Below are 13,086 nucleotides of genomic sequence, written 5' to 3'. Positions count from 1 at the left end.
AGCGCGGCGCCATTGTGGCTACGCTCGCAGCCCATTGGCCGGCGGCCGGAGGTGGGCCTCGCTCCCTGACCGGTGACACAAAGCAAATCCAAGATGGCGGAGGCGGGCGCGAGCAGCCCGCACGGAGGGGACGCGGCGCTGCCGTGCCCGCCCGAGGAGCAGGAGCTGAGCCGGCGCCTGCGCCGGCTCTACCCCGCCGTCAACCAGGAGGAGACGCCGCTGCCGCGGTCCTGGAGCCCCAAGGACAAGTACAACTACATCGGCCTCTCGCAGGGCAACCTGCGCGTCCACTACAAAGGTGCCGGGCTGGGGCGGCGGCGCCGGGTTCGGCTTCGGCCTGGGCCTGGCGCGGGGCGGCCCTGGCGCGACACTCGCCCGGCCGGCACCCGGGTCTGCGCTGGGGCGGCAGTGGGTCTGGTAGCTCCCGGCGGAAGGGGCGGTTCGGCTGGGGAGCAGTGCGGGGAGCGGGGGCTGCCGAGCTCCGGCCTCGGGGCGGGCTGCTGGCCCTGGGTGCTGTGGGTTTCTCTGGGCTCAGGCAGTAGAGGCGGTCGGGAGCCTAGGGCTCTTTCCCTGGCGGAGAGTGCTGCCTTCTAGAACGCTGCTCAGTTTCACCAGTCCGGGCTCGAGCGCCTCATTGTAGCCAGGTCGTCTGTTTACTCGGTCATCCTGCGTAAAGCCCGGCCAAGGGGCCGGATGGCATCGATACGCATCGGATCTGGGGCTTTGGCTCCGTGAGTTTACACAAAAGGGATGCCTGCAGACTTGTAGGGCTAGGGGAATCGCACTGGTGTTTTCCTTGCTCGCTAGTGGAGGCTGTTTTCCCTGCCCACCCAGCAGAGAGCTGATTATTCCTTTTCCTGCCTGGTTAGTAAACACTGATGTCATTCCCCTCTTGTGTAATCATTTTGTTTTCTGTTGGTGTACATTGGTCTTCAAATTCTGTACGTGAGGAGAGGGAAAGGTGCTACTGTGAGTCTTTCTCAGTAACTTCACAGTGTAAACAAAGAAAAAGCTACAGTGCTCATACTGAGGGGATGGTTCGCAGTGGCAGCGCAGGGTTGTATATTTCAGTTCTCGGAAAAGAGGGCTTTAAATTACTGGATGTATGTAGAAACAGGTCCCTGCTGTGTTCTGGTAGTGCTGTTTCAGACCAAAATGTGGCAGATTTCAGCTCCCATCGGGACTTATATTTCTGTTCCTTCCTAGGTCATGGTAAGAATCACAAAGATGCTGCCTCAGTCAGGGCTACGCACCCTATACCTGCAGCCTGTGGCATTTATTATTTTGAAGTGAAGATCGTCAGTAAAGGTAGAGATGGGTAAGTACCTCGTTCCAGTTCAGTGGTTGGTGATGTGGATTTAACAGTTCTGCTGTACTCTGACCTCCTTTCTGGAAGGGCTGGAGGTCCTGTGGTTGCAGGGTGGAACAGGCAGGTACATCATGGGGAGGTTGGATTCTTTTGATTAATAGGTATAAACGTGGTAGAATGTACTGGAGGCAGAGGCACTTAAACAGCTGCTTTCTGTGCTGTTTGATATGGGCAGTTTTAAAAATTTAGGAAACTTTGGGTCTGTGGTGCAGTTTGAATTGATATTGTTTTTCCTCTTGCTAGCTAGATCTGGTCACTTGGATTTCTGGAATTATGCTTCAGAAGTGGAATGAAATAGGAAGGAACTTTGACCTTAATTTGGACTGTTAGAGAGATGGTGGTGGGCTGAAGAGTACTCATAGCAGTACTTGAGGTCTGGAAGGAGAACTTCTGAGACTGTTTTTTATAAACCCTATATGCATGATCAAGGAAGATATTCAAAGAAGGGGAAATGGGGTGGTTGTAAATATAAGCTGGAATCTGTGCTAATTCTGTCATATCTTATCTAGGACCTGAATTTGACTTCAAGTCAAAGGGCCTTAGCTCAGGATAGATTGCACCACAGAGCAGCATGACACATGACAACTGTGGAAGCTTGGGGGACTGTGTTGGAACCAGAATGCTAAATCTGAGGTTTTTGCTGCCCCAGTCCTGCTTTTTGTGGTACTATTTAATATTGTAGGCTGTTGTTGAGGCTGCGTTTGCCCTGTCAGTGTCTACTACTTGACCAGGAGCAAGTCAAAGAGCTGCCACAGCAGCAGATCCTCTCGGTAACATTAGAAGCAGCCGTTCCCTGCAAGGTGGCACCTCTGGGAGCTGAGCTGGCAGTGGGGTTTGGATCCCATCCAGTCTTGTGGTCAGTCTGTTGGGCAGTATTTTGATCCAATATGTAACTGAATGAGGATGTATATAGAGTTCCTTTAAAGCAATGTTAAGGAAGTTGGGAAAGCAATAAAGGGGCATTTCTGACAAGGTCAGGGTTTCTACCGGTACTGCAGATTGAATTTTTAATCATTATAAAGGTATCAGCCTGCTCTGTGTGTGTGTGTTTGGCATTTTTTGTTGCTAAAGGATGAGCATCACAGGCCTAACTATCCTGGAAAGGGAAAGCCCCACGGGAGAAGGTATTAAGTGCAATTAATTAATCCAGTCCTTCAAGAGTGACATTTGAACTCTGGCTGGTTTAGGGGTCTGTCCTGGGTTCAGCTGTAAGTTATTTTTCTCCGTCCTAGTAGCTGGTGCAGTGCTGTGCTTTGGCTTTAGTCTGGTAACAATGCTGATAACACACCAATGTTTTAGTTGTTGCTCAGTAATGTTTACTCTGATCAAGGACTTTTCAGTCTCTCATACTCTGCCGGGGGGGGGGGTGGGGGGTGGGGAGGAGTCACCCAGAAGGGACCGATTGCTGCTCAGGTAGGGCTGGGTATTGGTCAGTGGGTGGTAAGCAATTTTATTGTGCATCACTGCTGGTTATTGTGGGGTTTTTTTTTTCTCTTCCCTTTTTACTTTTATATTAAGTAAATATATCCCTTGTTACTTCCTTTATCATTTTTATTATTATTATTAGTGATGGTAGTAGTAGTTTTATATTATTGGGCTGTTATTATGAACAATTATTGGGCTGTTCTTATCTCAACCCATGGGGTTTACATTCTTTTGATTCTCCTCCCCATCGCAATGGAGGGGGAAGTGGGGGGGGAAAAGCGGGGAGTGGGCGAACAGCTGTGTGGTTCTGAGTTACTGGCTGGGCTTAAACTATGACAGGGTCGTAAGGAAGGGCAGCAAACATCCTTACTAAAAACTGAATTAAGGTCATAAGTTCTTACTGTTGAAATGTTTTGCTGTTGAATTGAGAAGTGGCCTATTTGTAAAGGAACTTGCAAAGGATCTTGAATTGTTCTGCATTTAGGTCTGTAATGATTATTAGGTTATCTGTGCAGAGGTGGGTGCTGGGCTGAATGCTTTACAGGTGCAAGGAAAAGACCATCTGTATTCTTTCGCTTCACTGACTTGGTGATTAACTGCTTGTCTGTTTTGAAACCCTACACTTGATTAGTTTATGTGATTGCTGAAATTGAAATAATTTACAGGGACAATTTTCCAAAGAAACTGCATTATGACAGGTCACTGACCTAGAATCATTCTAGATCAGTCTTACAGAGAGAGAATGGAATTTTCTGCTTGTTTCCCAAGATCCGAGTTGACTATATTATTAGTCAATTGTTGTTTTTGCTGTATTCTGTAGTTACAATTACTTTCCCAGAATACTTTCAAAGACAGGGAGCTGTGTGTATTAACGCTACAGCAATATGAACGTTAACTGTGATCTGAAGGCAGGCAGTGGGGAGCCTTCGAGAGCTCGGCTGATGTCTCTGGCCTTCCTGTGCTGTGTTTCTCTTTTGCTGGTAGAGTGAGCTCCAATTTCCAATCCCACTGTGGCACTGGGATTTGGAATTGTGGATTGATATTGTAGCTGCTGCCTGTCTGTCAGTGAACAAGCTGCTCTTGAGTGTCTTATCTTTAATAGTTTGAAGTTTGCTTGTTGGAGGCTTTGTGTGTTGTAATAGTGAACTGCAGCAGAGACATCTCTTCTTAAGCAGAGACAGCTTCTTAAGAAGCTGTCGGTGTTTATTACACCCTGGTGTCTTCAGTTTAAAGGAATAAAAGAAATCTAAAGTTGGGATTGGAGGAAATGAAGTTTTCAAGTGGCCCAAGTGGCAAAGCATGTCCCTGGGAACTCAACTGGAAGCCTGTTAGCAAGGGGAGAGGAAGAGGAGTCTTTCTGAGCTCTTTTCCAGAACGGCTACTTCAGATGTCAAGTCTCTTTTCTATAGCTTGTTATTTTGTTACTGCTGTATGGAGTAGTGAGGTGTTATTCACTGTGTTCCTCTTTGTGAAGTTTGTGACAGCTTTTCACATTTAGGTTTAAAATGTGAGTGATTGAGGTTTGAAACAAGAATCTCAAAAAATTCATTGGTGCAGTGGATTTCAGGAAGTGTGCTTTGAGGAGTTCTGATTGATTTTGCTCAAAGCCGTCCTCTCTCTCTGATAATAGTTGTTAGTGTAGCACTCTGTGGTCTGTTTGGATGCTGACAGTTGTTAATAAACAACAGAAACTAAGGCTGCAGGTAAGAGATGGGTAGAAGCTCCCAGTGGCTTTTACTGGAGATGTGGGAATCCTGAAGCTGGCATGATGACTTTTTGCAGCCTGACAAGAGATGTTAGAATCACAGAACCATAGAATCAGTTGAGTTGGAAAAGACCTTTAAGATCGTCAAGTCCAACCTTTACCCCAGCACTGCCAAGGCCACCACTAAACCATGTCAGTAAGGGCCTCCTCTACATGATTTGTGAACACTTGTGATGATGACTCCACCACTGCCCTGGGCAGCCTGTTCCAATGCCTGACCACCCTTTGGGAAAGAAACTGTTCCTATTATCCAGTCTAAACCTCCCCTAGTGCAGCTTGAGGCCATTTCCTCTTTCCATTTCCTAAGGAACTGTTGCTTGTTCCTTAGGAGAAGAGATTAGCCACATGCTGGCTCCATCTTCCTTTCAGGTAGTTGTAGAGAGCAATAAGGTCCCCCTTGAGCCTTCTCTTCTCCAGTCTAAACCCCTCCAGGTCCCTCAGCTGTTCCTTACCATACTTGTGCGCCAGGCTCTTCACCAGCTCTGTTGCCCTTCTCTGGACCCGCTCCAGCACCTCAATATCTCTCTTGTAGCAAGGGGCCCAGAGCTGAACACAGGATTTGAGATGCAGCCTCACCAGTGCCCAGTACAGGGGGATGATCACTGCCCTGGCCCTGCTGGCCACACTAGTGCTCATACAGGCCAGAATGCTTTTGGCCTTCTTGACTGTCTGGGCACAAGCTGGCTCATGTTCAGCCCTGTCACTCAGCACCCCTAGGTCCTTTTCCGTGAGCAGCTTTACAGCCACTCTTCCCCAAGCCTGGGGCGTTGCATGGGGTGTTTATGGCTCAAGTGCAGGACCTGGCACTTTGCCTCTTTGAACCTCATACCATTGGCCACAGCCTATCGATCCAGCCTGTTCAAATCCCTCTGCAGAGCCTCTCTACCCTCCAGCAGATCAACACTCCCACCCAACTTGGTGTCATCCACAAATTTTCTGAGGGTGCACTCAATCCCCTCATCCAGATCACCAGCGAAGATATTAAACAACAATGGTCCTAACACTGAATAGGGAATTTTCCTTGTGAAAATGGTTAAGCACCAAAACAGGATGCCTAGAGAAGCTGTGGCATCTCTGTCTTCACATGTGCCTGGGCAATGCCCCAGACTGCCTGACATAACTTTCATAGTTACTTATGCTTTGGGCAGAAGGATGAAGAAGGAAGCGTAGAATCGTAGAACAGTTTGGGCTGGAAGGGACCTTCAGAGCTCATCTATTCCGACCCCCTGCAATGAGGAGGGACATCTTCAACTAGTCCAGGTTGCTTAGAGCCCTGCCCAGCCTGGCCTTGAATATCTCCAGGGATGGGGCATCCACCATCTCTCTGGGCATCCTGGGCCAGGATTTTACCACCCTCGTTGTAAAGAATTTCTTCCTCACATCCAACCTGAATCCCCCCTCTTTTAGTTTAAAATCATCACCCTTCATCCTATCACAACAGGCCATGCTAAAAAGTCTCTCCCCATCTTTTTTATTGGCCCCTTTTTGAGAACTGAAAGGCCACAATAAGTTTTCCCCGGAGTCTTCTCTTCTGCAGGCTGAACAACCCCAGCTCAGCTGTTCCTCATAGCAGAGGTGCTCCATCCATCTGATCATTTCGTGGCCCTTCTCTGGAACCTCTCCAACAGGTCCATGTCTTTCCTGTACTGAGGACTCCAGAGCTGGACACAGTACTCCAGGTGGGGTCTCATGAGAGCAGAGTAGAGGGGAAGAATCACCTCCCTTGACCTGCTGGCCACGCTCCTCTGGATACAGCCCAAGATACGATTGGCCTTCTGGGCTGCAAGCGCACATTGCCCTCTTATGTCCAATCTTTCATCCATCAGTACCCCCAAGTCCTCCTCAGGGCTACTCTCAATCCCTCCATCCTCCAGCCTGTACCGATACCAGGGGTTACCCCGACCCAAGTGCAGGACCCTGCACTTGGCCCCTTCAACTTCATGAGGTTGAAGATTGGAAAGTCTTTCCTGGTCCAGGCCTCTCCCTGGTTCTGTGGGTGGCTTGCTTCCAGCATTCCTCAGGTGAGCAGACTCGCAGAAATGTGCATGACTGTCTTGTTCATGAGCTGCCACATATAGCTCCTGCTTGTGTAAACAGTGGTGTATATAACAAGTTCAACCTTGACTATATTTGAAGCACTGGACTCATCCTCTCTCTCAAATACGTGTTTCTGGTCACTTGATTTGTCAGCACATCTCACAGCTTCTGTCTTCCCATGAGATGATCTCTCCTTGGTAAACAGGAGCAGTGTAAGACTCATCAGGGTAGGGCAGTCAACCTACAACTTACAGGCTATTGTGGCTCAGGAGGACAATTCATCTTTATTGTCCTCTTCATGCTGAGACAACGTGAATTGTCTCATGGGTGGTAGTGCATGTTCCTGGCCACCCTTTTGGTTTCTTGACCTGTTTTACCTCCCCCAACCACGTGGTGGGTTGTGATGGAGTGTGGCTGGGGGGTCATCCTGCTGGCCAACCCTGACTGTGTACAGGTTCCTGATTCTAGCAGTGCTTTCTGTGGGGAAGAGGAGACCCAGAAGGGCAGAAGAGGGAGGTTGGGAAGACACGGGCAACAGAGTGTGTTGGTATCCTTCTTCAGCCATGTTTCACAGTTGCTCTGGGATGTGCAGCCTGTTGTCCACAGATACTGGTTGGTGCTGCATTAGGTCATGGGCGTTTTTCTAGGAGTGGAAGGAAAGAGTACTTCGAGGAGAGTGGCCAGAGAGCTAATCTGGCCTTGTCCATACCATAGTTTATTTTAAATCTTCCTTTAGCTTTCATACACAAGTGCATAGTATCTCAAACTTAAAAATAGCTTTATTTCTCTCTGAAAAAGAAAAATAAAGGTCAGAGGTATTGGTGGTTTAGCAGTCTTTACATCAGTAACAAGTAATCTGCCCCTCTCTCTCTTATGTTTCTCCTTGCCAACTTTCCACTTCTCTTCAGCATATGGTGAGCTTGATTGCTCTTTGAAAAGCCTTTCACTTGTGTGCTCTGATGGTTTCCAGATGCTGATAGAAGGCCTGTCTGCGACGCGCTCTGCTTTAATGGCATGGTTGTTTGTGTGCCCTCATCTTTGCTGTTCTGTGGCCATCCTGTAATGTCAGGTGTGTCTGGATGTGGCTGAAGGGAAGGCTAAGGCATATTCTGTGGGAACTGAGGATTTCCAGTGCCTGCACATGCTGTGTGATCCCTGATTGGTATCTGATAAGCCTGTAAATAATTGATTTCCTTCCCCTTTTTATTTTTTTCCATCCTGATTTCCAGGAGTCCAAAACCAGTGCAGAGAGGGGGTTGCTTGGTTTGGAGATATCTCTGCCTACTTGAATTTATGTTGTTCCACAGACATTCATTTAGACAAACACATAAATAAATAAATCCCCCAAGCAGATTCCGTAAACAGTTCTCACCTTGTTCCCATTTGCCAACAGTCTTGCCTGAGCAAGTCCTGCTTGCTCAGCTTCTGACTGATGAGCTTTGGTGCTCTGAGGTGGAGAGAAATGCATTTTCTGTGGAGGTTTCATGTCAATTGATGACATCTCAAACGAGGAGTTATTTTCTGTCACTGTTCTGCTAAGCTCCTGCGAAAGGGAGTAACATTGAGAGCAGCTTTTTCAATGTAAAGCAAGTTGTGAGATTGGAATATCTGATTTGAAGTTGATAACTGGTTTTTTATTGCCTTTTTATTTAATCAATGAACTGGCAAATGAAAGTGAAACTTTCCAGTATCATGGGCTTTGTAGCAGTATCATGGGCTATGTAGCAGTATCATGGGCCCATGCACTATAGTGGTAGAATATTAACTTCTCATTAAAAGAATTTATGGAATTAGGAAACAAAATGGAAGTAGTGGTGGTGATATGTGACTTCTTCACTTGTGACGTGTGCATTTAGGTGTGTCTGAAGTCTGAGATCTAGTTTTTAGGCTGTGGTAATAACTTCTTTCTTTCTGTTAATTTTTCCATTTTTTCTGTGGTTGGGTTTTTTGGTTTTTTTTTTTTTTTTTGGTCCTGTTAGAGTTGTGTGATTTTGCACAGTAAAGAAGAAAAATTTCAGGAATATGTGGTTTTGGTTTTGATTTTTTTCTCTCCTCTCCTCTTGCTATTTCTGAATATCTGTTAAAGAAAAGGTAGGAAAATGGCAGACGTCAAATGTATCAAAATCAACTGAACATCTTTAGAATATGTGTAAAAACGTTATTATGATTCAATTCTTCAGAATATGGTTCAGTTAATAAATCAAATCATAGAATAATGGGAACTAATTATTTAAATCTTCTAGGCTTATAGATCCAAGCAATTCTTTGTTTAATAATGAAATTGTACAAGTGGCATAACTTTTTTAGAAGGGAAACTTTCTTCCTTCACTTACGAAGGTCCAGGATGATGAACTGCTGAAGAATTTATAATCTTAAAGGTTTTTTCCAACGTAAATGGTTCTGATCTATTGCAAAGCTTGATTCTCTTCAGCTCTGCCACTAGCACTGTAAAGCTGAATTGTGTTAGCTGTGTGATATCTGCATTATAAGTGAGGCCCCCAACACAAGAGGGATGTGGAGCTCTTGGAGCGAGTCCAGAGGAGGCCACGGAGTTGCTGCGAGGGCTGCAGCAGCTCTGCTCTGGAGACAGGCTGACAGAGCTGGGCGTGTTCAGCCTGGAGAAGAGAAGGCTCCAGGGAGACCTTAGAGCAGCTCCAGTGTCTAAAAGGGGCTACAAGAAAGCTGAAGAGTGGCTTTGGACAAGGGCCTGTAGGGACAGGACAAGGGGGAATGGCTTTAACCTGACAGAGGGGAGACTGAGATGGGATCTTAGGCAGAAGTTCTTCCCTGTGAGGGTGCTGAGGCCCTGGCACAGGTTGCCCAGAGAAGCTGTGGCTGCCCCATCCCTGGCAGTGTTCAAGGCCAGGCTGGACGGGGTTTGGAGCAACCTGGTCTAGTGGAAGGTGACCCTGCCCGTGCCAGTGGGTTGGAACTGGATGAGCTTTAAGGTCCCTTCCAACCCAAACATTCTAGGATTCTATGAAGATTAAGTTCAAAGAGACAAAGCTTTTTGGTTCCCTCCCCCAATTCCCAAGTACTTCAGCAGTAAACATCAGCATGCATGATACTCCAGTCCAGTGACCTTTAAACAGGACAGCATCACTTCTGGCTCCTAAAAGAACTTGCGAGGTGGATTCTGCAGTGCAGAGACATAAAATATACAAATTAAAGTTGCATCTTTGAAAAAAATATGTGGTTTTTTTTTTGATTCTGCCAGTATAAGGCCTTCCTTGGAAAACAGATGGAAAGAGTCAAAGTGGTGACTGTACTTTGAAATTATAATGTAACTCTTAAAGATACAAAAGATCTCAGATGCACTGACTCAGCCAGGAAACATTATATATTGTCACTGGGCAGAAATTACCTAAAAAGCTACAAGGAAAGTTATTTCACAGGAGTGACAATATTTGACTAACCTAAAATCAAACACAGGGATGTCTCAAAGAGGCTGTTATAAGCAGTCATACAAGGAGAGGAATACTGACCTCTGCATTTAGTTTATCCCCAAAGGGGAATCCACCCATGTGGGAAGCAGTTCGTCAAGTCAAAAGTTGTTTCTTCAGAACAATCTTGATACCCAGAGAGCCTGCCAAAAAGTCAACGTAAGAAAAGTTTTTTGGCTAGTCTAAAGCTACTTTGTGCGAGCAACCCACAAAAATCCTCATGAACCCAGCAGAAAATCTTCAGAACAAACCTGCCCTTTGACAGCAAGTAACTAATGCTGGAATTCCAGCACTTCATCTATTTGCCTTTTCAAGTGCAGGAGTGAAGAACCCGTTGGGCAGAATAGAGAACTCGGCAACAGAACTCTAGGTATACCTGTATTTTTATTCTCCAGTTTTAAGAATCCCAGAAGCAACAAGCATTTCCCCTGGAACACCTGGAAAGCACTCAGCCCTTGAGAGGCATTGCTATACGCAAGATAAATGTAGCGCAGAAGGAAGGAGAAAGCAATTATTCCATGGTCCTAGCTGGACTAGAGCACTGTTTAAACAAAGGAGGTATTTCTTTGCCCAAAAACCTACAAGATTTTCTCCAAGAAACATAAAAAGAGTACTTATCTCAAACGCTAGTTCTGACAATTAGCAGAGCAGATTTATTAAGGCTCTGCCATGAAAAGAAAGATATTATGATTCCCCCTTATTTCATAACCTGCTGAAAGGTACCAAGTCAGGATGGTGAAACAATCTGTGCCACTCCTCTTCCAAGTCCTTCATCTGGAAGGCAGAAAAAATTCACACCATCTGGAAGGTGGGGAGATGAAGGTGAAGAATACACGTTGGCTGCCCGTCTGATGATCACAATACTAGAACTCTTCTTTGCTGCTCCATTAACACTGTGCCAGGATAAAGCATGCTGTAAAGAAAGACAACTGTGTATGCCGAGATACACTGAGGCCCCAACTTAAAAGTTAAAAACATAGACGTTAAATAAGTTGTTTTGTAGGCCATGACTTCCAACAAAGCAGTTGTGCCCTGCTCAGTTAGTGAACTAACAATATCACTGACACATGGTAGAAGTTCCTGGGGTTAGCATTTTACTACGCACCTCAGCCAAGACCAAGCAGCCCAGCTGAGCCACGAGTTAACCAGGGGACGTTCTTCTCTTCCAGAAGTGAGTCTGTGATTCAAACGCTTACTGCATCCTGCATTTTTTTCTAATAACCACACCTATCTAGTAAGAATCCTGTCCTCCCAGCTATCGTGCACCCCACTCCTTTAACACCCACAGCTAAGTCTAAATAATCATACTAAATTATGAAGTTAGAGACTAATAATATACCCCATCACACTGGTGGCATTTCAGATACTTCCACAGTCTCTTGGGCAAAGCTCTGAACTATCATTCTTCTCTGAGGTGGACCCTGACTTCATGCCAGGTTTAAAGAGTGGTGAGAAAAGATAACCCATATCAATTTACCACCTGAAACCACATTGTCACAGCTATGGTGGGGGAAGGGGCATGTTCTTTTAAGAAAGTGAAAAAACAAGTTGCATCTGATTCAAAAAAAATATTATCTATAGTACATAAAATACTGGATTCCAGCTGTCTCTGACTCCTAACAATAAATGTTTTGGAACTACTACATAATGGAATATAATGGATCTCTGAAGTGGAAGCAGTTCTGGTTTTACTCATGGATGTTGTGCTGTTCTGTAATGGTGCTTCAGAAATAGCACTGACAGAAAGAATCCCAGTTCCCCAAGCAGAGGTCAGCAAAGACAAATAATGCAAGGCTGAAAAGAAGGAAATAAAGGCAAGAAAATAAAATTCTTAAAAGCTCATTGAAAACAACTACAAGTATCCTGAGGGATGGAGGAGATGCTGCCCAGCAGCCCTCAGAAAGGCAGAGAAGCTCTGAAAGCCAAAGAACATGGAGGAGAAGGTGAGTGAGCAGAACAAAATGAAGAGGCAGCAATGTGGTAACATAACACTTCTCAGTCTGTTTATGGGTATATACTGGCAAAACTACAGAGCAAGAATAAAAAACTTTTTGCTGGACCAAGGTATCAGATTCTCAGCTCCCTTCCACTTTTAGGATCATGTTCAACTGGTGTCTGTCAGCTGTAGGAAGGGTCAAATCTGTCCCTTTTCTGAGTTACCTTCAGGAAGGGAAAACAGTGGTGATGTAGATTAGCAATATACGTAGGAATACTGAAAGACAGAAAATACAGATCAGAGGTGAAGACTTGCCTTGAGCACCATTTAAGAAAGAAAAGGCATAATACAAGCCTCACTGGGCTAAAATTACCACTGGGACCTAGAAAAATAACCTACTTCTCCACCTGCCACCCCAAGCACCATTATACCTGACATGACCCCAAACCCTGCAAAATACTGTGGTTGAAACCAACTGTACCTGAAGCTGAGGTGTTCTGCCAACTTAGTTTTCCAGCTCTGGATTTTTCACTCTTGACAGCTGACTTTGTTCTCTAAGTCAGCTAGTATTCAACAAAGGTCACATAAACCGTGTCAGTGGCAAATGGTGTATTCAGCCTGGGAACAGCATAAAGCATTACTGACATGAATTCTTTGATTATTTATTCTGGTGACACTCAACAGAATAGGTGGAAGTTCTGTTTGGTTTGTCCTGGTGATTAACAAACCTCACTTCCAAATGAACTGCTGAAAATTTGAGTTGAGTTGCTGAAAATTTTTATCCTGCTTGTGTAGCTACCTATTTTATACATGGTGAGAGCTGAAGGACCTGGGCTGAACTTTCTTGGATGTAGCTGGCCATTACATTGACATAGCCCTATTTGTCAGTGTTCACCTCAAGAAACTTTGAACTCTCAGAGCCCTAATCTTGCGGCAGGAAAACACTGAGCTGTGTGAAGTTACGGGCCCAGGAATAGGTTCTCCATATCATGATCATGTATCATTTTTCTCTGAAGACAACCCTAAGAGTCCAAGGGCCAGCTAAAAGGAAAAGGTCGACCATACAATGGTTGGCAATTCAGTGATCAGGTGCATGGATAACTGGGTTTCT

At 45.5% G+C, this 13,086-nt stretch overlaps 1 protein-coding gene across 4 annotated transcripts in view; it reads left to right on the top strand.

The window, feature by feature from the left end:
* Nucleotides 1–37: 37 nt before the first annotated feature.
* Nucleotides 38–13,086, top strand: part of LOC115619510 (ran-binding protein 10-like) — an 83,599-nt gene continuing 70,550 nt past the window's right edge. For 2 of the 4 annotated variants that reach the window (XM_030511881.1, XM_030511880.1), the window contains exons 1-2: nt 39–298; nt 1,207–1,318. In XM_030511881.1, coding sequence (XP_030367741.1) covers nt 94–298; nt 1,207–1,318 — 317 coding nt within the window. In that variant the 5' untranslated portion in view covers nt 39–93. Of the gene's footprint in view, nt 299–1,206; nt 1,319–13,086 lie in introns of those variants that run through there. The other 2 variants (XM_030511882.1, XM_030511883.1) reach the window with 2 other exon arrangements.

Source organism: Strigops habroptila, chromosome Z (assembly GCF_004027225.2).
Source record: "Strigops habroptila isolate Jane chromosome Z, bStrHab1.2.pri, whole genome shotgun sequence".
NCBI lineage: Eukaryota > Metazoa > Chordata > Aves > Psittaciformes > Psittacidae > Strigops > Strigops habroptila.
The sequence above is the reverse complement of the archived record's forward strand: the minus strand, read 5'-3'. Positions and strand labels throughout refer to the sequence as shown.